At 36.1% G+C, this 26,572-nt stretch overlaps 1 protein-coding gene across 1 annotated transcript in view; it reads left to right on the top strand.

The window, feature by feature from the left end:
- Window positions 1-26,572, top strand: part of VPS8 (VPS8 subunit of CORVET complex) — a 100,828-nt gene that overhangs the window by 42,071 nt on the left and 32,185 nt on the right. Inside the window, exons 27-40 of the mRNA XM_072419111.1 lie at window positions 2,718-2,789; window positions 5,564-5,683; window positions 6,269-6,325; window positions 7,157-7,239; window positions 7,939-8,023; window positions 10,143-10,241; window positions 11,888-11,977; window positions 14,334-14,380; window positions 16,893-17,040; window positions 18,111-18,200; window positions 18,910-18,961; window positions 20,442-20,560; window positions 22,837-22,918; window positions 24,458-24,590. Coding sequence (XP_072275212.1) covers window positions 2,718-2,789; window positions 5,564-5,683; window positions 6,269-6,325; window positions 7,157-7,239; window positions 7,939-8,023; window positions 10,143-10,241; window positions 11,888-11,977; window positions 14,334-14,380; window positions 16,893-17,040; window positions 18,111-18,200; window positions 18,910-18,961; window positions 20,442-20,560; window positions 22,837-22,918; window positions 24,458-24,590 — 1,277 coding nt within the window. The remainder of the gene's footprint in view (window positions 1-2,717; window positions 2,790-5,563; window positions 5,684-6,268; window positions 6,326-7,156; window positions 7,240-7,938; window positions 8,024-10,142; window positions 10,242-11,887; window positions 11,978-14,333; window positions 14,381-16,892; window positions 17,041-18,110; window positions 18,201-18,909; window positions 18,962-20,441; window positions 20,561-22,836; window positions 22,919-24,457; window positions 24,591-26,572) is intronic.

The following is a 26,572-nucleotide window of genomic DNA, read 5'->3' as shown; positions in this document are numbered from 1 at the left end:
TATAACCATTAAAGCAACAACACTCTATCTTTAATTAAAAATCTCCAGACTTCATTCTGTCCCCTCCTTTTCCATGCAATCACTTTGTTTAAAATTCTTTATAGCTTAAATTTTGTGTTCAAAGTACTGCAAAACCAATAACCTCTTCGCTGGTCAGTTTCTGTCTAAGTTAAATAATGAAGACAGCTTTCAAGTGAAATTCACTATGTTGCAGTAAAAATTTATTTTTTTCTTTTTTTTAAACCAGACCTACATATTTGCAAGACCTCCAAATTATCAAAAAGCACTATAAAATATTAACAAACTTTACACAGGGCAAAGTGATGAAAAAACAATGCCCTACTGGCTGATACTTCATTGCTCACCTGTGCTGCTCTGTTGCTTTGTTTCAGCCCTTGAGAAGTACTTGATGCTTCTGGGCTTATGTGAGCAAGTGACTTCTTCCCATCAATAATACAGTGTTGTATCTGTGAAGACTGCTGGCGCAAACTCTGTTAGGTGAGGGAGTGGGGGAATTCATTCAACGTGAAGCAGTGTTACGTTTCTGAGCACCAAAGAGGAACAGAGTAGCGAGGAGCTTGTTAATATCAACTATTCAGCTTTAAATAACTCCTAATCAGAGAACAAAAATGCTGACTAGCTTTGATGTACAATGGCGTCTTACAAAGGAAAGCACTAAATGACCTCTTTTAGTCTACCTTTCTTATCTCATACAGTGGCTACCCTGTGACTGTGGGTTAGGAAATTCCATGCTTCAAGATTATCTCGGCAGTTCAATTATGAGCTAAAGGTATAGATATTGCCATTCAGTCTATTTTATAAAATGCTACTAGAAGGAAGTTCTCAGTCAAGAGAGTGGGCATTACTGGGTGTCCTACTTTAACATACAGACTGCTGAAAGTAATAAACACTAGAACATTGACTGCATAGTTATAACCCCCTATAATCCACAATCTGTGGAGTAAGGGGTTCGATAATACTGGCCATCATCCAGACCTAAAGTTTGGCATCACACCTTAGGTTAAAAAAAAACACACTTTAATGCTCACAACAGGGAGCACAGGGGACTGAATGAGAAAATACCTTCTACAATGGGACAAACAGGCAAAAAAGTTACCAACTTTACCTGAGACTGGAATTATTGCTTTGAGGTGCCTATATACAGTATAAAGCCTTCATGGTCCAGCCACTGATTATTCTTTAATATAAAAGAACAATGTACAAACACAGTTACTCACATAGGGTGGACACACATGTCTTCCTCTAAGTATAAAACATCTGACTATCAAAGTATCAGGTAAAACCATAGCAAATAGTTGAACGAATTTGTTATAGACAATTGCTTCTTCCTGGCCAGAAGGAGCCTACACACATGATATAATTCACCTGATCTAGTGAGCTGTGGCCGGACTGGGTAAAGTTTAGCCTAAACAAGGCAATCCACTTAGGTATAAATATTGAGACCCATTAATAAAGGTCATGGGGGAGGTAGAAAGCTTGTTCTGTTTAAGCTGGTTTCTTTGAAGTGGTATGTATGTGTGTGTATGTATGTATGTATGTATATATATATATATATTCACCATTTTGTGCTCTTGTTCTTTTTAATGAGAACAGTTTGTGCATATTTCTTGTCATGCAGTTAAGAAGTATATGTGCCTCTCCCCCCCTCATTCACCAATTGCTTAGCTTTCATCTGCTAGGGGAACGCTTGCTTATTATCAACACCACGACTCGGCTTTAGTTCAAAGGGAGGACGTTTAATCCAAGAGTCTCTCTCCCCTCTGAAGTCTTTTTTTCTGAAGCATAGTCCTCAGGAGATTCGAATAAAATTAAATGAGGTTTATTCAGTTCCCTCCAAGCTCATAATCTGGGAACAGAACAGGGAATAATAATTAAGTTGTTAGAAGGCATCAGATGGTAAGGCCTCTGGAAATGACATATATTAAGGTACCCCATAGGCAAGATGATCTTTGCTCATTCCAGTTGATTTGTGACAGATCAGGCTATAAACCCCTTCTGGGGGTACCAATAGGGCTTTTTGGGCTAGTCAGTATATGACAATCAGCCAATAAATATATATTTTTTTTATATATTTATTTATATATATATATATTTGGTATAATTTTGTTGTTGTTATTGTTAAAGACCGATTGCTACTTCTTCATCTGAGATAAGCTGACGGCAGGGGAGGTTCATTCGAATCTTCTCCATAGTTGTACAAAATTCATGCACAGACATTACACATACATATGACTGCATGTACTACCTTCCTTGAATGTATTTGACTAGCTTCGATCAACACTATCATGTAATCCACTAGGAAATGTGACAGATCTGCAAAATGTGCTGCTGCATTGTAATGTCTGTGGGACTCCTCTTGAACATACATTAGTTGTTTTTTTTTTTTTCCAAACATTAATTTGCCTCATCATGTAGTCCGCCTGAAATCATTCACATCAGTTTTGCCCAGAAATAATAAATCCAAGACACAAAAGGAGCCAGCGACTTAGCTTGGTGCTAAGTTTTCTCATTAAAATTGAAACATGAGAGTGAAAAGTCGTTTTTGAAGGCAAGCTTTGCAGTGTGCAGTGCTGAAACGCTACATGAAGCATTTTAGGTGGACTGGAGTGAAAAAGTGCTATCTATATCCATGAATTATGCGTTTTACATACACATATGTAAATATGCAGTACAAATTTTTTATTTTTTTATTATAGACATTTGAAGATTTTACTAATGATAAACAAGCAGTGGAACACCAGCAGCGAATTGTTGATATCCTGCTAAAGGTAAAATAAAGCACCTGATGGTTTTGTTTAAAGTGTTGCATTACCGAATTGTTTTACAAATATGATCTGTGGCTGCACTGTATTTGCTGTATCCATCCTCAGTTTTATAGTATGTATTGTGCAGTTGACCATACAAACCTGTGTTGTTGTCTCTATTCTATTCACTGTTGCTGTTTTACTCTCAAGGGAACTTTTGTTGATAGAGCTATAGGAACCAAAGTTGTATTTTCAAGATCTAAACCTTAATCTAAACTCTTGGCAAGGTAAATACACAGATAAAATAGATATAAGGGATCTCAATTACTGCCAAAACAAATATGTATTTGCCCATCGGGTTTTAAGATATACACATACTAGACTGTAAAAGTGGTTGCTGTACTTGTTCTGGGTTTTCAGGTATTATTTGGCTTTATGGCAACACAGTGGCTCAGAGGTTAGCACGCTGGCCTTTGCAGTTCTAGGTCCCAGGTTGGAATCTCGGCCAGGACACTATCTGCTTGGAGTTTGCAAGTCTGTGTGTGTTTCCTCCAGGTACTCCGGTTTTCCCCCACATTCCAAAAACATGCAGTTTGAGTAATTGGCTTCCCCTAAAATTGACCTTAGACTGTAATAAAGACATATGACTGAGGTAGGGACATTAGATTGTAAGGGTCAGCTAGTGACATAACTAGAGACTTTGTAAAGCGCTGCACAATATGTTGCTGCTATATAAATACTGTATAAAAATATTATTTTCACCTGGTGATTCTGCCAGTAACACGGTTCCTGACCAATGGTGGCAATACACACTAATTTGTCTTCATTTTTGGAGGACTGGTATTGTTCCACTAGAACTCACATTGTTAAGACTGCAAACATCCCTATCCATCCTTCATCTTCATAATTTGGAGTAGAAATGGCCACATAGGAGAACTGGAATAAAAAAACGGTATTAATGCATTGCACTTGAAAAGATAAAACAAATTTTATTGCGAAGTTAGCTAGCTTGTAAGTTTTTTTCATAGATTTTAAATATGTAATACTACACAGATGCATTAGTTTGTTTAATAATTTCCAGAACTGCAGGCCTAATTCTTCGGTCATTAGTGCATAACCTCTTACTTGAACAAACATGCAGGGTTTGCATGCAGATTTGTTGGTGTTTTCATGCAGATTTGTTGGTCTTTGCTATCTGCATGCTTGCTCTGGGTCATTGAAACCTAGAATTCAGGATCATGATGACAGCTCTGTACCTATAAAAACAGTAAAGTAACGGTAGTTCCCAAAATTTAAACCTCACATGTATACCTAAATCCTTACACAGATGTGAATAGAATACATTAGAGTTTGTGTATGCACAACATTACCCAATTTTTAAACTGACAGTTATCATGCAGATCACAGATAATCTACCTTGTTTAGCTCTGTTGTTTTCTATTTCACACTTTAGTAAGTGTTTGTAAAGTGGTGACGCTTTAATCACAATTAATTAACACTTATCTTTACAGTCCTTTACTATGTGCTTGTAATTAGGTCATCATGATTTTGTAATAAACATTTTATTAACTGAATAATTTTATTAGATTTTTTTTCACAAGATAATTGCACATAATAGATAAAGAGAAGAGAAATGCACGTTATTCTGGCCATGATGTCATGACAAATTTTACACATGAGTTTCAGCTTGTAAAGGAGCAGTGTGCACGGTGTACTATTTTGCAGCATCTGCAAAGCTTTCAGCAGCTGATGATTAATTTAGAGAAGCCCCCCAAATTTTAGCTTTGTGAATGTTAAACACTGATGTGTGTAGAAGTTCGGACTGTCTTTCTTAAAACACTCTGCTATCAGACATTGTCTAAAGTTTTTTTGGATCTAGTACCTACCATTACATAACGTAATACCTTCTACTTCATTAAACACATTCAGCCTTTTTAAAAAGGCTGAGCAGTGAATGATGGTATGCTATGTTTCCTAGGTGCATTCTAGAAAGCAGAAGCTTGGATCTGCTTGGTTAGGAGTGGAGTAATTCTGGGTGGGTGGATTAGTTTTAATGTCACTTTTGAAAGAGGGTGGCCAATAAATGATGGTATGATATGTTTCCTCACTGAATTCTAGAAATCAGAAGGGGGCATGGGAGGAGAACAGAGTACAGAAGAACTAGAACTGGATCATTATCAGGGTTTCAGCAATGCTAAACAGGGGTTGTGGTTCTAAAACAGACTAGACAATATACAGACACGGCCACCTATATTTCATATCTGCAGCAGGGGAACCACACTAGATTAGATCTGCTTCTGTGTTTGGCATGTTCAAACAAATAGGAAACTGAAGAAATTTAAAGGTTCACATGGTGCTTTCAACAAGAACGAGGAAAAAAAGTATTTGATGAGCCACTGTGCATATTCTTACTGCTGTAAACTGTAAGTTTTTGGTTCACATACATTTTAACATCTTCAAACTGGAGGTAAAGGGTATTGACAAAGATTAAGGCTATGTAAGCCTATTTTCAGATAGCCTCAATGATTGATCAATGTTTCATTTTTTTTTTAATCATTTTTACAACGCCTACTAGGGGTCATTTGTTTTTGCCCTGGGATACTTCCTGTTTACTACTTTATGGTGCACTAAAACTGTCTAGGGACTCTCATAACTTCACTTAATACTAGAGCTCACAGATGGACTAATGCCAAATTTGGTAAACACTTTTGCAGTCAGATGCCAGATTCATACTATATTAATATAATATACTATACTCTGTGTTTTCTTGTTTGTCATTCATTTTTTTTTGTTCTCAGGTTATGGTGGAAAATTCTGACTTTACTCCTTCCCAGGTGGGCTGTCTTTTCACCTTTCTTGCTCGGCAGCTTGCTAAACCAGATAACACTCTCTTTGTCAACCGAATGCTCTTTGACCAGGTAAGCAGAGAATCTGAATATAGCAGTAAATCAACTTTTGAAATTAATTAATTCGGGTAGAACTGGAGGCATTTTTCAGTTTTGTATACATTGAAGAAGTCTTAGAACCCTTTTCAGGTTTTCTTTTTGTTTGTTTGTGCCTTTATTTGTGAACATTACTCTGTTTGTGTCTGGGTGACATGAAAATGAAAGCACCAATGTGAGAATACACATTGCAAGGCAAACCATTTTGTGCTTCCAAACCATTCCTTTTCTGCTAACCAAAGTGTGGCTGTTCCTTGGATAAGATGAATACTAAATACATATAAATCTCCTAGTTGTATAACTGTACATTACAGTGTAGAAAGTTAACTAGTCTGGGTATTGTAATATTCAGCAGCAATTTTTGGTACAGCTGGTGCTCAATTGGAGTGTAGTGGCTTATTGGTTGTAGTGTGGGGGTGTAGTGGCAGCCGGTGGAGTAATTCTGGGTGGGTGGATAAGTTTCTTTTCAAATATTTTTGTGCACTTACAATACTAATGTCATTCTATACCTGTCACTTCTTTTGGTAATTGGTAAGTTTGGTAAGTTTAATTATTTTGCAGGTCCTAGAATTTCTGTGCAGTCCAGACGATGATTCCAGACATTCAGAAAGACAGCAGGTACTGACTTTCAGTATTGGCAAAAGATTATGTATGACCTCAGCTCTGAAATTCTATGTTTTCTTTGGAGTCATGGGACTTAATAGGGAATCCATCAGGATATTGAGGCATGATCATTTGTCTTTTTTCTGGCCTTATAGTTACAGTAGTATTAAACTATAAAAAAAACATACGTCCCACCTATAAATCTCCATCTATGTAGCAACATCACAGTGATGTTCCAAAGACTCCTTTAAAGTTTTGGAGTTCCTTGCTCCATGCCTACCTGTCTGCAATTTATACATTTCATGCAATTAAAGGCCTGCATATCCCATGATTCCTAGCACACTAGGCACAAGCACACTAAGCACATATATACTTTATTGTTTTTGCTGGTAACGTCTTCTCCTTTGGGCTTTAAAAGCTGCAGAACAAGAACGTAATACAGAAAGTGTTGTCAACCATATCAGTGGACAGCACAAGGGGAAATCATTACCTATGTAAATTGTCATTTCTGGTTAACATGGTATTATTATTAATATTATTATTAATAAACAGGACTTATATAGCGCCAACATATTATGCAGCGCTGTGTATTAAATAGTGGTTGCAAATGACAGACAAATACAGACAGTGATAAAGGAGGAGAGGACCCTGCCCCGAAGAGCTTACAATCTAGTAGATGGGAGATTTGTAGTGGTGAGAAGTAGTGATGGTTTCAAAAGACAGAAGAAGATGGGTAGGTAAGTTTGAAAAAATGGGCTTTGAGTGCTCTTTTAAATGAGCAGAAAGTAGGAGGAGGAGGTGGACGAGGAAGACCATTCCAGAGAGTCGGGGCAGTTTCTTTTTCAGGTTCTTCTCGAGCTGCTTCAGGCTGGAGGAGTAGTTCAATTTGAGGAGAACAGACTGATTCAACTTGCAGAACGAGCTCAGTTGTAAGACTCTTTTCAAAATCCAAATATAAAATGAATTCTAAAAAAGCAAAATTACTTGTATCGAATGCTTGATTCATATAGTCGCCCCCACAGTTAACCCACTTCAGGTTTGTAACTTTGCAGTCTTAGGTTATGTGCATACATGCAAATTTTAGTCCATTTCACATTTGGGACTCAAGCACACTGTATAACACCAATAAAGCTTGGATGTATTGACAAGGTTCCTAAAAGTAAAAAAAAAAAAAAAAAAAGAACTCCATAGTATTTGTATGCAGCTCTAATACAAACTGTAAAGTTTTAATGGAAAAGGAAAATATTCAGCAAACATTAGTGATAAATGCTCTCTTACTGTTTTGCTTCTGATCTCCAGTGTAGTTCATCTGTCTACATGTGCATTTACACAGCCCTGAGACTTCCAGTTTAGTTACTGTTATGGAGACGCATTAAGTAATGTGTAGTAATGTTAAAGTATACATTTTAGGATGTAGGCTCAAAGGCAGTAACATGATCTAACATTTACTTAGGAATGTGCATGTAAGTAAAAATAAATTGAGTCAATCAATAATTTGTTCCCAGGTAGGTGATAAATGGTCAACATGTGCTCATACAACTCTTCTGATATAAAAATTATATTTGTCTTTATTTTTAATTACTTTGTGAAGACAAGATCAAGACATTTTATTTTTCTCCTGTCTGCAGCTACCAGATCTGTGAATTTATGTATGAGAGAAAACACCTTTATGACAAAATTATAGACTGCTATCTACAAGACCCAATAAGAAAGGTATAGCTCAGATTTTTTTCCCTGCCTGTTGGATACTATTTTGACTAAGGCATTTTTTCCCACAATGATTTATTAGATTTTCTAGTACTTTGCCTTCATGTAGAACATTATTTTGTTTTTTTTCTTAGATCTGTCCTGTTGTCTTTCTTTAGATCTTGGCTGTTCTATTTTCTTAGATCTGTTCTGCTGAGTTTCATTCACACTAAATCGATCCATTAAGCTACAATGGTTCTCCTAGAACATCTGCATACCTGAGTGGATGAATTTAATATCAAATTTATCAGCAGGTTCTGATAATGTAAATGTCAGTGTTTTGCTTACCATTCCTTGGGAAAACAAGAAGTGTTTAACATGTCCTCTGAGTCTGATTGTGTGGATAGATTGTGGATGACTCTATGAACAAGCCTGGTATTGATTGCAATACGGATTATTTCCCAACACCTGTTATTTGTCTCGTCTTTTAGCAAGAAACCTAATTTAAAACCTGTTTGTAAAATAAATCAAACATCATATTGTGCAAATATATTTGGAACCCCCATAACTCTATCATGATACCGCTGCATATTTTATTATTTGAGAATAGAGATATTAAAAAATCTGTATTCAAACACAATTATTATTGTCATTTATCATAAAATAATGCTTGTGCTTACCATAAAGGTCCTTGTTTATGAACTTCCTTTTACAGGGTGACAAATCTCTCTTTCCCTACTAATTGTGCTCTTGCTTTGTCACATGGATTTCTTATAACAAGTGGCTGTTTTAAAATACATTACCCAGGCACAGTTTATTAGTGAAAAAAAATAAATAAAATACCCTGGTCTAAGAAATAGAAATTAGCCATAGCTGTAGGGCACCTTGATTGACCTGAAGTGGCTGCAAAGAAATTGCATAGCAGCACTGAGATGCAACAATGGATAAAAAAAGATTAACAGAAGTATTTTGTTTGTTAGGCAGTAAACTAAATTATTAGAGTTTACATTGAATGTAAAGTAAATGTAGAAATGGCTAAATGAAGCCAACCATTTAGTTAGTAAAGTGATGTTTTCCACCAAGAAAACAATGACCCAAAACGGAGGAGTTAACTCCTAATTGCCCAGCCTGAAATTTAAATGGTATGTGGGAGAGAAAGAAAAAGAAAGACATGCTTTTGAGGGGCAAGATTATTAAAAAAAACCCCACTAAATTGTATTAGTTTAGAATATACTAAAAACTAAACAGAGGTCTCCTACTTTAACCCTGGGCTAACATAGGTGCACTAGTCTAATAATCATGAACTAACATGAACATGAACAATCTTCTAATATACCATGTTATGTTTGCAGTAACAGATACGTTTCCTACCCGACGCGTTTTGCCCCGCAGGGCTTCCTCAGGGGTTTGGGAGACTTAATGATATTGCTGAGACTTTTTACACACATAGGAGACATCTGATGTCAAGTTTACTACTTGAAGATACCCTGATTATAAAACCAAGTATCAGTTTGTATTGAGAGGAAATTACTTCAATTAAAATGATGGATAGTAGTAGTTAGTCTAATAAGTAATACCGTGGGTGAAATTAATGCTTTTACTCAAAACAAGGGGAACGAGATTATAAACCTAAAAGCGATGAACTTATCACAAATATTACCCCCATATAGTTATGCTATCAATATAACAGGCTTATAAGTTTAGGTACTCTTTTTAATTTCTTTTTTTGAAGGATGTCTTAAAGTAGGTCCCTTTAGTAGAAAACCTAGAGCTTTTAGAAAAAGACTGAACATTAATAACTTTAAGTTATCTACTGGTTTTATCCTCCCTGCTAATGTAAATTTATTTCATGATACAAATGTTTGTTTTTTCCTTTTAAAAGGGGGTTTCACTTCCAACAAAGGTTTTATTTATTATACCATAACGTGTTTGGAATCTTATAAAGTGGCTTGGTTCAAACTTGTGCTAATATTCCTTAAGGGCAATGCAGATTTTCTAGCTGAAATTAGTCCTAAAACTTCTTATAAAGACATATGAATGTAATTTGTAAATATATTTTTTTATACAATGCAGCATATCAATCTTATTGTCATGTACAAACACATGGTTTTTGCAGGTAATAAACATTTTTCTTTTTTTACTATAGCAAGAAATCTTTAATTACATTCACAACATTCTGTCGATCCCGGGCTACAGTTCTGAGGAAAAACAGTCAACATGGGACAAAGCTATGAAACATATGGAGGTAGATTTTGATGAAAACTCATTTTTAATGTCATTGTGTTTTTGTTGTATAGGCTGTATATTTAGTTAAAATTACTTTTAACTAAGTATACTAGTTTATAATTATTTGGATTTAAAGATAAGTTTTAGGATAAGATAAAGATAAGGTATCATAGTCTTTTTTTTTTTTGCTGTACATTAAGCATGAATCATCTTATTACATTGCACAATTTAGTGCTGAACTTTGCTAAACACACACCTAAAAATTATATATATATAATTAGTTTTTAATGCAAAAGTAATTCCATTTAGTTAGCTCTGCGGTCCTAATAGACAACATACCTAGGTTTTTAACCTTAAATGCAATAGCAGAGGTTGGTTTGGAACACGCTTTCAGCCTGCAGACTGGTATATGAAGGAGCAGCTGTACACTGATAACTTATCACCACTCTCTCGCCCACTCGCTCATGTCTTTTCTTAGCATCTTCACCGTTAGCACATGTCAGTGTAGCAGAACCTTATTGTCCCATACTGCTGTCCCTCTCTCCCCTGGTCTGAACTTTGCTGTATAGGGGAAATGGTAAAGTTGAAATAAGTATTGAATATGTCAACGTTTTTCTCAGCAAATATATTTCTAATGGGGCTATTGACATGAAATTTACACCAGATGTCCTTAAAACCCCAAGTAATCCACACAAAAATTCAACATACATAAATTATGTGTATAAAAGTTAAATGGAACAGAGAATAAGTAATGAACACGCTTACAGAAATGTATTTATTACTTGGTTAAAAAGCCTTTGTTAGTAATGACCGCTTCAAGACTCCTCATGTCTGAAGAAACTAGCCACATGCATTGCTCAAGTGTAATTTAGTCCCATTCTTCCACACAAACTGTCTTCAAATCGTGAAGGTTCCAGGGGCCTTCTTTTATGATCTTTGATCTCTAGATCTTTACATAGATTTTCAATTGGATTCAAGTCGGGTGACCGACTGGGCCATTCTAACAGCTTTATTTTCTTTCTCTGAAACCAATTGAGAATTTCCTTGACTGTGTGTTTGGGATCATTGTCTTGCTGAAATGTCTACCCTTATTTTATCTTTAGCATTCAGGTAGATGGAAGCTAATTGTTAACAAGAATGTCCCAGTACATTTCTCCATTCATTCTTAATTCAGTTAAATGCAATCTGTGTGTACTATATGTGGAAAAACAGTCCCACACCATGATGCTCTCATCTCCAAACTTCACTGTTGGTATGGTGATTTTTAGGTGGTATATTTACTGAGAAAAACATTGATGTCTTCTATGCTTATTCCCTCTGCTGTAGGTACTTACACTACTATATATTCATATATTCATATTTATCTAAAATGTAACTTTAGGAAAATTCGGCAAGCCCCACACTCTTCTTCATGTTACAGTGTATAAAGCTATTTATGTTTTGTTTGGATAATGAAGAGAGGGGTTTGAACCTCTGTCCATTTATTATTGCTATATGAAATTTGGTTTGTTTCTACAAAACAATCCTATGCTGTCACTTTGTTTTTTCATGGCCAGTGTTGTCTAGGTATATTCAGCCGGTGGGTTTTCATGTCTTATGAGACATTAGGTAATATTTTGTTGTGTTTAGGCATCTCATAATATGTTTAATTTCTGTGGCATCTAGGAACTGGTAACACTATGTCCAAGTAAAGCAGCTGACCTTGTGTGCACTCACTTTGATGAGCAGCTGAGTGAGGTCCTTGAAAAGCTCCAGGTAATGTACTTAGCAACAATTCTGTGATTTTCAATTATTTAGACTTTGAAAATTGCGTCTTTTTATTCACTGGAATATTGATTTTTTTTTGTTCTTTTTAAAGTTTACAATTTCATTAAAATGTCTATTTCTCTTTGTCACCGCACACTTAATTATGTAGTGCAGCATATGATAGTTTATGGTAATTATATTTTTATTAGTATTAGAGAGTTATCATATTTAACCCAAATAAAGCAAGATTCCAAGAAACAACTCAGTACATATTTGAAGGTGTATATGTTCACAGATTCACTTAGCATTGATTTTGTAATTCTGTTTGATAAATCCAATGGTTTTACAGACCTCTGCTACTCTCTAAAGCGAGGTAGATGTCACACCTACATCCTGATTTTTGAAAAACCACTAAAGCTTCCTATGTCAGTTTCTACCCTATCTTTGCACAATAAATTAGCATCAGCTTTGTTGAATTAGGTGACCCAGGATGCAGTAAATCTAAAATCGTAAGAATATTAAATATTTAAATATTCCCCCCAAGCAGTGCAGTATAATTTTTTCAGAGCACAGCAAAAAGCAATCATAATTGTTTCCTATTTTATAGTATCCTGTTACATGCACTAGTGTTGGGTGGAACATGTATTTAGGCTAAAAAATGTATAAATCTGTACAGAGGTAGCACTGAGACCTGTACATAAAATTATTGTAACCTCTGAGATGGGAATTCTGAGTAAATCCACCAGCAATGCATGGACAACGCTGACAAAATCAATTCCCATATTTACTAAAAGTTAGGCATTTTCCAGGCCATTGAAAATACTAACAAATCACTTTTTTGTCTAGGATGCTCCACATTGAATGAAAACTACTGAAAATATATAACACTGAATTCAATTGACTGTAAAGTATATTCCAGTGTAATACGAATCAAAACCCATTATAGTCTGCAAAGTTTTTACTGACATCTTACCTACCTGCATGAATATGCAGTTTTCAGTTCAGCTAAGGACTAGTTGTTAAATAGCTCTGGTACCAGCATTTTCTGCTTCTCGTTTGAAGAAAGATGAAAGTGGGGGCATGTATTTACCATCCTGTGCTTCCTGTCTATAGTCACACACACCTCTAACCGTTTCAATCGAATCATCTCTGCTGGCAGACGCTTAATGAGTTCATTAGCACATTCTTTACAAAGACAGGTTTCCTTCACTGTGACCTTCAGTGCAGAATCTTTCAAATGACTCTGTCTCTGTAACATGTCATATGATGGTCAGTCATCTGTTCTACCTTGAAGATGGATTTATTCCTATCATTTTCAGTGTTTGCCTTTCATAAAAAAATAACAAAAAAGATCATTTTGTGATGATCTAGTTCCTTTATATGTAAAACAGAAACCCACAAAACGTAGAATTACTTTGTATTCATCTATAGTTTTGACAGTGGTCTTTTGGAACAACCTAAGCCTCATCATAAATCATTTTTTTTAATTTTATTCAGCCCTATATGTAAACAGCTAAATACACAGTTGAAATCCAGCTATATTTATTGTTTTACTGGCTAAATTATGTGTAGCTTTGTATAGTTAGCCTTGTTATATACAAACATATTACAAACTCCATAGACAGACAGGTAACTCGCATTCCTAATTATACAGGGCAATCTTCCCCCTATTGCCTCACCTTGCCAGGGCCCCCATGTCACTTCCTGCCCCGTCGCAGCCAGCTTCTTGTAGATAAGGAGGAGCATATGACCTTCTTCTCTGTGACACTGCTCAGTACTAGTAGCCCAAGCCTGAAACACTGATTATGGCCACCGTGTGATATCCCTTCTTCCTTGTGCCACCTACTATGAGGACGGTGCAGGGAAGATCTTCAATGAGTGGGCGAGGTGGTTCTCTTTGTACAGATACTGTTACACTGCCCAGGCAGCAATGTCCCTTTTAGCAACTCTGCTTCCTATGTCATCTCTTTGGCTCATGCCCTCTTTATTTTCACATTTGTTCAGCAGTTAGGTAGGTCAACAATGGCCAACAGCTTATATCTTTTATTCTCCAAGTTTAGTATATAAAATCCCAAGGTGGTTTGTTTGGCTGGCTGATAACAATTTAGCAACTGCAAGCAGAGGTTGCCTAATTCTGTCATAATGTAATAACTTTCTTTTTTTGCTTAATATTTTATTATATGTGGATAAGTATACTGTATATGGGAAAGTTACTGTTAATGTAGATTTAAGAACATTTTTTCATGTGATGTTATAGATCATTTGACTGCTATGCAGAGTTCTCTTATAAACATAGTTTTCACTCTGTAGGGTTATGCCACATCTAGCAGTGTGGGCTATAATGAAACACTTTTTCTAATTGCAGGACAGCCTATTATTGTTCCAGTTTCTTAGAAGTCTCTTGGATCCAAGGTTTGTAGTCTGTATCATGTGGCATCACTGACACAAGTCTGGAAGCTATGTTTTAGTGTCCTTTTCTTGAAGAACGCTATCATGAATGAGGAATGACAGATGAACACCAGTAGGCATTAACAGTCTATTCAGTCACATATCCATGTTTGAGAATTCTAAAACACAAACTGAAGCATTAAAAAAAATATATGAATGTGGAAACTGATTTCTTGTAAATTATTGACAGAAGGTCTAATTTTAAAAATAAAGACAGGAAAGCTTTAGTGTTCGCAACAATTCACTTTCCAAATGTTCTTGGAAGTAAATGGAGAAGACTGGCTTTTACATTGATTAAATAGTATTTAAGCCCAACTCCAGAAACCTTAACCAGGCCCCCAAAATCCTCGCATCTCTGCCACATTTTTATGTTTATTTTTTATAAATCAAGGTCCAACCCCTGCCACATTTATTTATTTTCATAAATTAGTATTACTTTTTTGGATGTCTTCTAAGTAGTCATTTGGTCACATGTGTGGCTCTATTGATGTTCTCTAGTTAGTTGACCACAGACTAGAAGTCATCTGGAGCAGTTGTGGTCAGCTTGCTTAATGTAAAGGCCGTAACCTTTACTCCTGACCTCACCAAGAGACCACATATAATATTTAATTCCCAACCAACTGTGTGAACTAAGCCTTAGTGTCAATATTACCCCTTGTAATCATATGTATACTGGTTGGCAACAAAGCTGATCTGCTACTTGTAGTTCTTTAGTTCTCCAGTTCTCCATCATTCCAGGAATGGTATAGGCATCACTGTTTTTCACCTGCTTGTTAATATAACACCTATATAGTTAGTTCCCACTGAGTCTCTCCATCAGCCCCAGTATTTAGCAGTGTTCAGACTTTGACTGAGCAGTAGGTCAATTTGCTAGTCCTAAATTAGTTCCAGTGTATTCCTATTTCTCTAGTTACTAACTTCAATTTGTATCTGATGCTGCCCCTCCTAACCTTTTCTGTCCCTGATTTTTCCTAGTCAGTTGCTGTTTGCACAGGAAATAGATTCTAGTTTGCTGTGACACATAAACACTCATTGAGTAACTATAGGAATATGCAACAATTAGAAAACGGGGAGGGACAAGGTCAGATATGCAAAAAGAAGGCACTAGGTAATAGTGCCTTCTTTCTGCATAACCAACTTTGCCCCTTCCCCTATTTTTAAATTGTTACATATCCCCCGATATTTTCTGAATACATGCAGAATGTTTCTCAAAGTGAGGGGGACAGTACAGAAGTTGGCACTCATAGTCCTTTTGGATTATTTTTAGGAAATTGAACATGTACCAGGTGTTATCCTCAAATATTAAACATACAGCAGATCAATGATTTCAGGTTTTGGAAGTGTTAACAGGTTAGCAGGAGATGAGAGCCCCTGGAAATGGTTTTAAGTAATTAGATTTAATTAGACATATGCAAATATATATGTAGATATGTTCACCAATTACATGATAGTGATGCTATTGTGTGTTGCTGAATTTAGAACACCTTCTGTAGTAATAATTTCAAAACAAAAAGGAAAATAAAGCAATAGTAGGAAATTAAATTATGGATTTTACATCACAAACCATCTGGGTTTAGAGAGATTTAGCAGCTTCTTCATTACTGTTCACCACTTCATTAAATTAAATGAAGCAGTGATTTGCCAAAGGTTATACCAGACACTACATTTTTTGTTTTGGAAGCATCTTCTACTTTTGCTCTTTTAAATATTAATTTCTTTTATTGTACATGTGTGGTGTACTTACTGTCGTTAGCTTTGTTGTGTGGGAGAATTGTTTTCCCCAAGTGCCCGTGGGTGGACATGTCAAGTGTGTACCCAGAGACAAGATGGCATTAGAACAATCTCTGTCCTTCTTTTCCTGTCTCAGGCTTTATCTTCAAGCTGCCAGAGAGATCCGCTGCTGTACCCCCCCCCCCCCCCCCCTCCCAGCAGGCTGCCACTGACAATAATTGTGTGGATACATTGAAGTAACCTGTTGATTTTATGTGAAATAACAATTTATTTTTATTTCTTTGTTGATTTTATTTCTTCTACTATAACCCTGTTTATAAGAGTATCTTTTATTGTTTAATCACAATAAACCATGTTTCCTCTGTGGTATGTACTCAATGACCCTGATTTATTAAAGCTCTCCAAGGCTGGAGAGAATACACTTTCACCAGTGAAGCTGGGTTATCCAACAAACCTCACATGGATCAGGTCCAGGATTCAAAGCATTTGCTAGCAAATAGCAAATGACATTGAAGAAATCCATTCCAGGTTTGCTTGATCACCTAGCTTCACTGGTGGAAGTTTATTCTCTCCAGCCTTGGCGAGCTTTAATAAATCAGGCCCAGTAAGAGAATGGAACAATGATTTAGCAAACAACAAGTAGGCAGTAAGTTTAGTTTATGAAAAAGCAATAAACAAATGAACATATTACATATTTTTGCATAGCTTTAATGGTACTGCTAAAATCTATATTTTTTTTTATTAGGGATGGCATGCAGTTAAATCCAGAGCAGTTGCAAAATCAGCCTCACATCACAGAGCTTTTCATAGATCTGATGTGCCAATATGATCCTAGCCATGTGACTTCAATGCTGCAGATTCTGGAACATTACAGATTAGAAGAGACAATTCAGGTAAGGATAACTTTCTTCTATATTGAAATTTTATGAGTATTTTGGTGGTCTAAAACCTGTGATCCTCTCTTTTTGCTATCACATCTGATAAATAAAAGGAGGCATAATATTAGTGGGGGTTCTTCTTCAACTTTACTTTCATAGTCAAGTCAACACAAGAGGTCAAAGTATCTAAGACCCCTGTAAGGAATTAAGGATTGTACACTAATAGGCCAAAACATAAAATCTACCTGCCTAATATTGTGTGGGCCCCTTTGTGCTGCCAAAACAGCAATGAACTCCACAAGATCTCTTCCTGTGGTATCTGGCACTAAGTCCTTTGCACCAGATCCTTTAAGTCACAATACCTCTAGCCAGCCAACTTTCTTCCCATATATGCACACACACCAGGCCATCCATGTGATTCTAAAGAAAATGTAACTAATCAGACCAGGATACCAACATGTTGCAATCTTAGGTGCTTCTGGTGGTAGGGTTCAGCATGGGCAATTACATAGTCCCATATGAAGCAAGTAGTGATACACTGTGTGTTCTGACATCTTTCTGTCATGACCAGCATTACATTTTCATCACTTAGTGCTACAATAGCTCTGATTCTGTGGTATTGGACCAGAACCAGGTAGCCCCTGCTCCACTTGCACACCAATGAGTCTTTGGTGCTCATAAACCTGTATTTCCCTGTGTCATCAAGCCTATCAATAAACTGTCCTTCTTTGAACCTCTTTTGGTAGGTACTAATTACTGCATAATAAGACTACCCTACAAGACTCGCTTTTTTTGGAAAAAAAAAAACTAACCAAATCATACATCGATTTATTATTTTGAGCATCTCTGACTGGTTTTCTATCTACTAAATCCATTTAGTTGAGATCACATAATCAGCAACTAGACAATCGGTCACTTAATTGACTGTTATGGTACCCATACAGGGTTTTCTATCTGCTACTGTGGTAAGAAGTTTAGGACCCTACACATTGGTAAAATTAATGAGTGGCATTTATAAATACTTTTAGTCCTTTATTTTTTGTGAAGTGACAGTTTAACTGCATATTGTTGTTTTACATTTGTAGATTGCACAAAAGCATAATAATCATGAAACCTTGGCTTACCTCTTGGAGAAAAAGGGAGATATCCAGGCAGCTTTTAAAGTTATGCTTACGGTAAGATAAGCCATTGTTCAACTATAATACAATGTTGGAATGGGCTTCCTATATATTCCTCCAATGGAGACATCATGTACACATCCTATATGTAATATGCTATATTACAGGTTTACAACTGTTACAGTAACTGGGAATCGTCCTAAAGAATAAATGCACTTTCATATAAAGCAGTTTTCCTGTTGACCACATCATACTTAAAGTAACCCTCCTTATCACCCCAGAGTTTCATACATACCATAATCCCAGCAGCCTGAGCTCCTTTCCATTGTTCACATCCAGCTGCACCTGCACAATAATGGCTCAGTATATTTTTATGGACAGTGTAGATGGATTCATCTGCCTGCTTGGTAGAAGTAAATAGGGCTTTACTGTGCAGGAGTTATGTTAAGTATCAATCATGGAAGCAAAAGGGTGTGATTACTTTAGTTTATGGAAGGGTACAAAGCAATATACCTGTACTTTAACTAATAGTACAGTTATCCTTTAAGGATGTCTATAAAAAATAGATTCTTTTGGGTGCAGTTGTTTTAATATCTTCCTTTTTATACTTGCTTTTCTTTCCTGGTGAATAACATCTTACAGGGGTGCCTGATTTTCCTTGATTGCAAAAATGTGCATACAAATTGATTTTCGTACATATTTTATTACTGGTATATCTTAAATTTTAGTGTGTAACAGAATGATTTTCTTACTGTTTTGTGTCCAGAGGTTGCAAGAGAGATTATCAGCACTGACTACAGTTATTGTAGATGGAGGTGGTAAGTCTTATTCTGTGTTGTAGAATAAATTAAAACAATAAGATATTGTACATAAATGATGAACCTTCATACTGCTCTGAATATTTTTGATTTCCTTCTTACTCACAAATCTAATTGTAGGTAGATCTGTTCAAATTGTTCCTTAAAGCCCAACTCAAACCAGTTGCGAGCAAGGTAACTTCTAACTAGCAATTAGGTTCATATACAGTTTAGCAATCAATTTTGTGATCAGAATACCTATTTTATAGGCCCAATTTGCTTGCACAATGCTCTACATGTCATTTCCTCTCACCTCTAAAATCAGGCAGTGAAAGGATCAGTTAGGTGTGACTGTATAACAGACAAGGTAAGAAGACTATAAGTGATCCCAGTCTACATTTCCCAGCATTCCTGCATTATAGTAAAAACTATGTGTTTGCATGAGGAAGCAGGACTTGTAGAAAAATTAGGTAGTGAGCAATTGTAAGACCTCATTTTGTTAACAGAAAACTAACCTGAACATTACAATTATTTCTCCAACTTATCCCGCAAAAATGAATTTATTTTAAACACTAAGGCATTTCCCTTCCACTATTTGTAACCTTTAACCTATGTTTTAACTTTCACCAACTACTAAGGCTCACTTGACCCTGATATTGAACTAATCACCTAAGCTGATACAAACATATTGTTATTCAAAGCTAACAGTCCCAATTTGAGAAGTTCCTGCACCAGAATTGTGGCTCTAAAAACTAGTAATTGATAATATACATAAAAACCATTGTTTAAAGCTTATGAACTGAAATTGGTAACATGATAGAAAAAAAAAAACAGGTTTACCTAATCCATCTTTACCAGAGACCTGGATGACCCTATTCCAAATGCCTAATCTGTAGCACTAGCACTACCAGACATGGGTGTAGGCGAGTCCAGATTTCATCTTATATTAAATCACTAGCACATATAACAGGATATTAAACCGCAGAATGATGATGTAATTTTGTTAACAGTCTCAAATATGTTATTGACATACATTTTGATAAATATGATTAGGCTACACTTCCTATTCACTGGCTGGATCACCCAGGTCCTCCCATGATAGTCTATCTTTTCCAGTCTTGGAGAGCTAATAATTCAGGTACATTGTCTTATTTCAATACATCGCTAGGTATGATCATAGAAGCAGAGGAAGTTTGTTATATTGGATAAGGACTATTTTACTATTTTCCCAGCTTCTTGCTGGTTAGGCCTGAATAAAGAATAAAGGTTGCATTTTATACTAGTTCGAGAAGGTAGCATCACATACTTCCCATACTCCCCAAATGAAGGGAGCTTTTCTTATTTTGTCACACCTGTGTTATGCTCCTTTTAAGTTGTGCCAAACTTCTTTTACATTACTTTTGACTTTGCAAGAAGGGAAAAGCATTTGTATGTTATCAAAAGCCTGTATGCATGTGCCCTGATATACCCCTTCATTCCTCCTGATTTTGGTTTATTCCAGCTTTTTCCACAGAAGGCATAAAAGAATCTTCCATCCTAAAAGAGGTGAAAGAAACTTTATCAGAAACTATTTCATTATGTGAAAGGACGTCCCGTACACTTAACCAGCAGCAAAGAGAGGTATTGCTAACTAAAATATTGTGTGTCTTAAGCATAGCTTAAATTGTTGATCTTTTTTACATACCTAAGGGTACTAACTTTATTTACAAGTTGGGACCACTAATTCTTAAAGTACTTAAAATATTTCATTAATAAAAGTTTTAGTGTATTCTGGATCTTCTTTAAAGTGTAATTAAACTTGATTAAGAAAAAATGTAAGCAGGCAGGTTCCTTATTGCAGAAGGCACAGGTGGTGTCCCTTTTGCAATAAAATAAATTTACTTGACTGTTTGCAGTTTTTTCTTCAGTGTACACTGAGCTGCTCATTCGCACAATGCCATACACTTGGGTGCCGGGAATTAGTTTGCTCCTGTGCACATGCACAGGAGTTGCGTGATTCCAGCTTGGCCAAAGATCTGGAACCTGGAAGAAGACTGAGGACAGGCGAGTGTTTTTTTTATTTTTTTAAGTTTAGTTCTGCTTTAAAGTGCAGTCAGGCCTTCTGGCAGGTTAACCAATAACTTAAAATTTAATACAGTTTTACTTTAAAGGGCCACCCCTACCCTTCCTCAGCATTACTTACAAAGTTATACTTACATTTCTAGCTTCACTGAGTTCTTTCACTACCTGTGAACTTTACATCTGCATTATCAAAAGTCTCTTGAGCAGACTCTGCACATGCATTCCAGAACTCCAGGACGACCAATTGAAAGGCATTCCTTCTTTCATGTTTAGAGTGAAGCGCTTTTCCATTTGATCAAATTAAAATTATGTTGCTCATACATAAGTTGAGCAGAGTCTGGCCTGGAGATTTTTGAATAAAGGGCTTTTTGGCATCCAGTAAACCATGTAGAAGATTTCAGCGGTATGTGAACAGGTAGGTATAATATTTAGTGGTGATGCTGAGGATGGGGTAGTGCTCTTATAAAGCATAACTGTATGAAAATTGTCAGGTCATTGAACACCCTACTTTATCATTTTAATGTCATTAAGCACTGGGAGCACTGATAAAATGTGGATTTTGCATGTCATACTTTACATGTTTGTTAGTAATAGCATTTATTTATGATCATGAATAAAAGATTATTTAGTAGAATTTTTGATTTTCTGATATTATATCTTGGGTCTTATTTAATGGTAGTGTTTGTAAGTTTTTTGCTTTAAGCAGTAATTAGTATGAAAGTCTGGATGTCAACCCCTTGGAAAAATATTTCGATTATATTGAAAAAATGACCAAGATGTTCTTTCTCACTTTTCTTCTTTTTATTGTATCATTATTATCAGTATTAGAGAAAGACTTTGAGGTATGAATGTATCCCTCTACAAACTAGTTTAGAGCTGTGGCCAGAGTAACAGTAATTCACATATATTATCAAATAATATTATTATTAATAAACCAGATTTTTATAGCACCAACATATTGCGCATCGCTGTACATTAAATAGGGGTTGCAAATGACAGATACAGACAGTGGCACAGGAGGAATAGAGGACCCTGCCCAGAAGAGCTTACAATCTAAGAGGTGGGGGAAGTATCACACAATAGGAGGGGAGATATGGAGTGGTGGGAAGTAGTGGGGGTTTAGAAGACAGAAAAAGACGGGTAAGTAAGTTTGAAAAGATGGGCTTAAGTGCTCTTTTAAATGAGCAGAAGGTAGGAGCAAGAAGAATAAGACGAGGAAGAACATTCCAGAGAGTCGGGGCAGTTCTCTAAAAGTCTTGAAGCCATGCATGGGACAAGGTTATGAGTGAGGAAGTCATTAGTAGGTTATTGTAGGAGCAAAGAGAGTGGGTAGGGGAGTATTTTTCTACCAGGTCATGAAGGTAAGTGGGACAAGAACGGTGGAGTGATTTAAAGGCAAAGCACAGGAGCTTGAATTTGATTCTAAGGTGAAATGCAAGCCACTGATGAGAACTACAAATAGTGGCAGCAGAAGAGGAGTGGTAGGAAAGATAGATGAGTCTGGCTGCAACATTCATAATAGATTGTAGAGGAGAGAGCCGGGTTAGTGGAATACCAAAGAGGAGGATGTTACAGTAGTCCAGACGAGAGATGATAAGAGCATGTACAAGGAGTTTAGTGGTCTCTGGGGACAGGTAGGGGCAGATTTTGGAGATGTTGCACAGGTGAAAGTGTGACAAGACCTGGAAATGTTCTGAATATGAGGGGTAAATGAGAGGGGAGAATTACAATGATGTTCAATAGTAATAAAAGCATTTTTTCTATGCATAGTGAGTCTGTGAACTCTAACTAAATTTATGATAACTGATGCTAATCTGTTCTGTTTTTTTTTATAGGCACTATGGTTTCCGCTACTTGAAGCTATGATGTCTTCACAGAAGCTCTTGAGTTCCTCTTCATCTCAGTTGTATTTGAATGGTAAGTTTGCAAGTCCTGTTCTTTTTATGCCATGGGTTGTTAGAAAGGTTGTTCCTTTTAATAGTAAAAAAATAAACACACCGAGAGCCAATTATTTAAGGATTGTTTTCTCCCAAACAGATTGTCTTACCATTTGTTACTCCTTCTTTGTTACCCGGGAGCATCTAGTACATGCTGGCTTTCTTTGGTTAGCTGGAAGCTGAGCTAAACTTGTTATAAAAAAGCTATTACTAGTAGCCATGCTGTGTCTGCTTCCTCAGCTGAGAGATATGGTAAATTGCTGAACTCTTCAGACTGCTGGAGCAGGAATCACTTAATGGAATGTAGGGAGTCCGTAGGGAGTGAAGCCTTCCTCCACTGGATATTGCTTATGGGCAAAAGTGGTTTTATACATTTTAACAACAAATATAGTTACTGATTCCCTAATTTTCTGCTTTTAAGGGGGGTTTCATTTTTAGTTAAAAGGACAAAATTGCATCTGCAGGGAAATACCAACTATCAAAATGGTGCAGATGTCCTAAGTTAGCTAATGACAGACAAAGCAAAATCCTAATATATATATGTAATAATATATATATATATATATATATATATATATATATGTGTCATGATCACCCAGTCAGTTATGCCTGTCTATAGCTTATAGTATGGAGGAGAGAGGTAGGGGAGGCAGAAACATATCACTCCTATTGGTCTAGTATTGGGTAAACAATAGTAATTAGGTATTTACTACAATCATCAACTGTTTTTTCTCTGTCATAATTTAGCTAGTGTCACCTACATCAGCATGAACAAGGGAATTGACTAGTGTGGCAGAAATTGGCCAAAAAGATATGGTGATGATTATTATATCTAATATTTATGAGTCATTTGAAATGAATCTATACTTCCTGAGAAGTTTCCTTTAATATACTTCATACCTTCAATTACAGTTACCATTGAAACTAAGAAAAGCAAACTATACCAAAAACATTCATTTTCTTCTGAAATCTGAAGTTCTGAACTAGCCTTGTGCGAGTTAGCTTTTCATTAAACAGATATCATGCGACCAGAACCAGATGGGGTGAAGAACTACCGACTCCAGAAGAATGGTTTTTAAAAGTGTTTATTTGCATTCTTTATTGTTGTTAATAATAATATTTATCACAGAGGGAATTGTTTCAGAATATAGTCCTACTCTCAGGAAATTTACTTGGTTGAAGCGAACCACATTATGTATATTATGCATACATTGTTTTGTTTTACTGAAATGGAAACATTTACGCAGCAAGTATTTCAGAATAAATAGCAAAATTTTCATGTTTTTTGAGTGTTAATAACTTGACATAACCATATTCATCAATAGCAATTGTGCTGCAAAAATAGATTTTTATCTAGGTGTAGCACTGGAGGGAAAGCAGCAGGAGCGTGCCCACAGCAACTAGTCAGCTTTTATATTTGTACGGAATACACTATCATGAGATAATTTATAATTTTATGCATTGCTTTGACATTTGGTTTTTTTATATAAGAAATTGTGGTTTACATATGTCTCTATAGCTTTGAAGAGTCTCACAATGGATGTCCTCAACAGCATGGCAGCTTATATCTCCCTTCCATCCATACTCCAAAGAATATTACAGGTACAGGCTTCATGGGGACTGCTTCATTCATTGAAAAGTCACTATAATTTGTATTTTAAATGTTACTGCTTTATTTTTTTTTAAATACTTTATTTAAGGCAATAGCCCCCAAAACTACAGGTATAGTACAGTTGTGACCCTGAAAACACATTCTTGTAGAAAATAACAAGATACATGCAAAATCCAATAGGGAAAAAAACACCTTTCTACAAACTCAATTCAAGACTCAGTAAGGATGATGTAAGATACATGAATGTGAAATATTTTTTAACAACATAAGTGTAGGGGGTAAGAAATGTAAGTAAGTATGCCACCAGATATATCATTCAGGAAGTTAGCGGGTAAAGAACTGCTAAGAATATAACTTGACATTAGAATGAAAGGGTACAGTGGAATAACATGATGATAAATGGTATGACGGTGTAGCACCAAATAAAACAAGACTCACATGAAATTCTGAGCTTCCTAAACATAGGGGAGGAAGATGTTCATACAAAAAGCAAGAGATTAGGACAGAATGAAAGAAACAAATAAAAAGGATCACAAAGGTGATGTGGCTAGGAAACAAGAGGTAAAAAAACTCTAATTGTGTTAATGTGCAGAAGGAACCAGGAGTCCCTTATATCCCACGATATCTGGGACATCTGCCAAAACAATGATGGAGACTAAAACTGAGATCCTCCAATAAAATAGTACCCATCTTTTTAATCCCAAGATCTATCAGAGGATGTCTTTCTTTCTGCTGGTTCAAGGGACTGTAGGATCTTGCTGCATTGATCAAATTAACTAGTACCAATCTCCTTTATTGTTCGTTGTCATTTAGTGTATTTTTTAAAGCAGCCAGTGTGTAAGTACCCAAATTTGACAAGGAGTTTGTCAGTTTATATGCTGATAAGATACATGCTAAGAGAGGGAGAGTGCAAAGTGACAGGGAGAGATGCGCTCATCGTTGTGCTGCTTTTGCTTTTGTTTTTATTGTCTAATCACAGAGTGGGCACAGAGATGAGTGGTGGTGAGAAGTGGGTTGAATGAGCCTAGCTGTCAGACTGAGGAAATCTAGCAGATAAAAGGAAAACTAGAGCAGAAGACATCTGTGATTTAAACCTGAACTTCAAAGTTTTGTTATTTTGTCTTTTTGATAGACTATTTATTTTATTGTGTTATTTTTGTCTGGAGTAATATTTTAAATTACTTGCATTTTAGGTTTACCAGGCTTCTGTTCATGCCACTAGCTCTGTTTTATGAACCTACATTCTTGTTAATAGGAAAGTTAATCAAGATACAAAAAAAAAACACATGACACAGCTGTATCTGTTAACATGCACCGTTTATGAAGATAACTCTCCTACATTAATGTGCAAAAGGGGTTAAATGGCATCAGTTGTAGTCTCATCTGCTGCCTGCTCATCCTTGGCTCCCTTGTCTATAGTATGCAGCTGTTCCAGAGAGTCTCTTTGAAATCTGGGCCACCATTTCATGTATATTTCATGAAATATGCTTTGCAGTATCATGTGGCCATGAACTGGTAGACATTAACACATCTTTAGCACCAAGTTTTTGAAATCCTTAAAAATATTAATTAAAAATTGTTGTTGAGCTTTTTCTTTTGCAATTTCTCAATAGAAAAGCAAACTGATTTCCCAGTTTGCTTATTGTTTTAATTGGGAATTTTAAATATTTCTCTCTTTTTCTAAAGAATTTCTCTTTGGTTTTAATATTTAGCTTTAGTTTTTCAGACTTCGGAGATCTGCCCTTCTCTTTACAACCTACATACACTCAATGGCCTTTCCAGGTCCTTCTATTACATCACCATTATATCTTAGAACCTTTGCTACATATTAAACTTGCCCAATCATGACCTTTATCTTTACTTGCGACTAGCCCTCGATCCATCCACAAACTAAACCCAGGGAGTCGCACCTTGTCCTAGCTTCTCTCTTCTTACTGAGGCTTGCCATATCACCCAACACCACCATCTTCTTTCTTCCAGATTCTTCCTCATGTGACCCGGTCTCACACTGTACAGGCACGA

The sequence above is a fragment of the Pyxicephalus adspersus genome, chromosome 7 (genome assembly GCF_032062135.1).
Source record: "Pyxicephalus adspersus chromosome 7, UCB_Pads_2.0, whole genome shotgun sequence".
Classification (NCBI taxonomy): domain Eukaryota; kingdom Metazoa; phylum Chordata; class Amphibia; order Anura; family Pyxicephalidae; genus Pyxicephalus; species Pyxicephalus adspersus.
The sequence above is the reverse complement of the archived record's forward strand: the minus strand, read 5'-3'. Positions and strand labels throughout refer to the sequence as shown.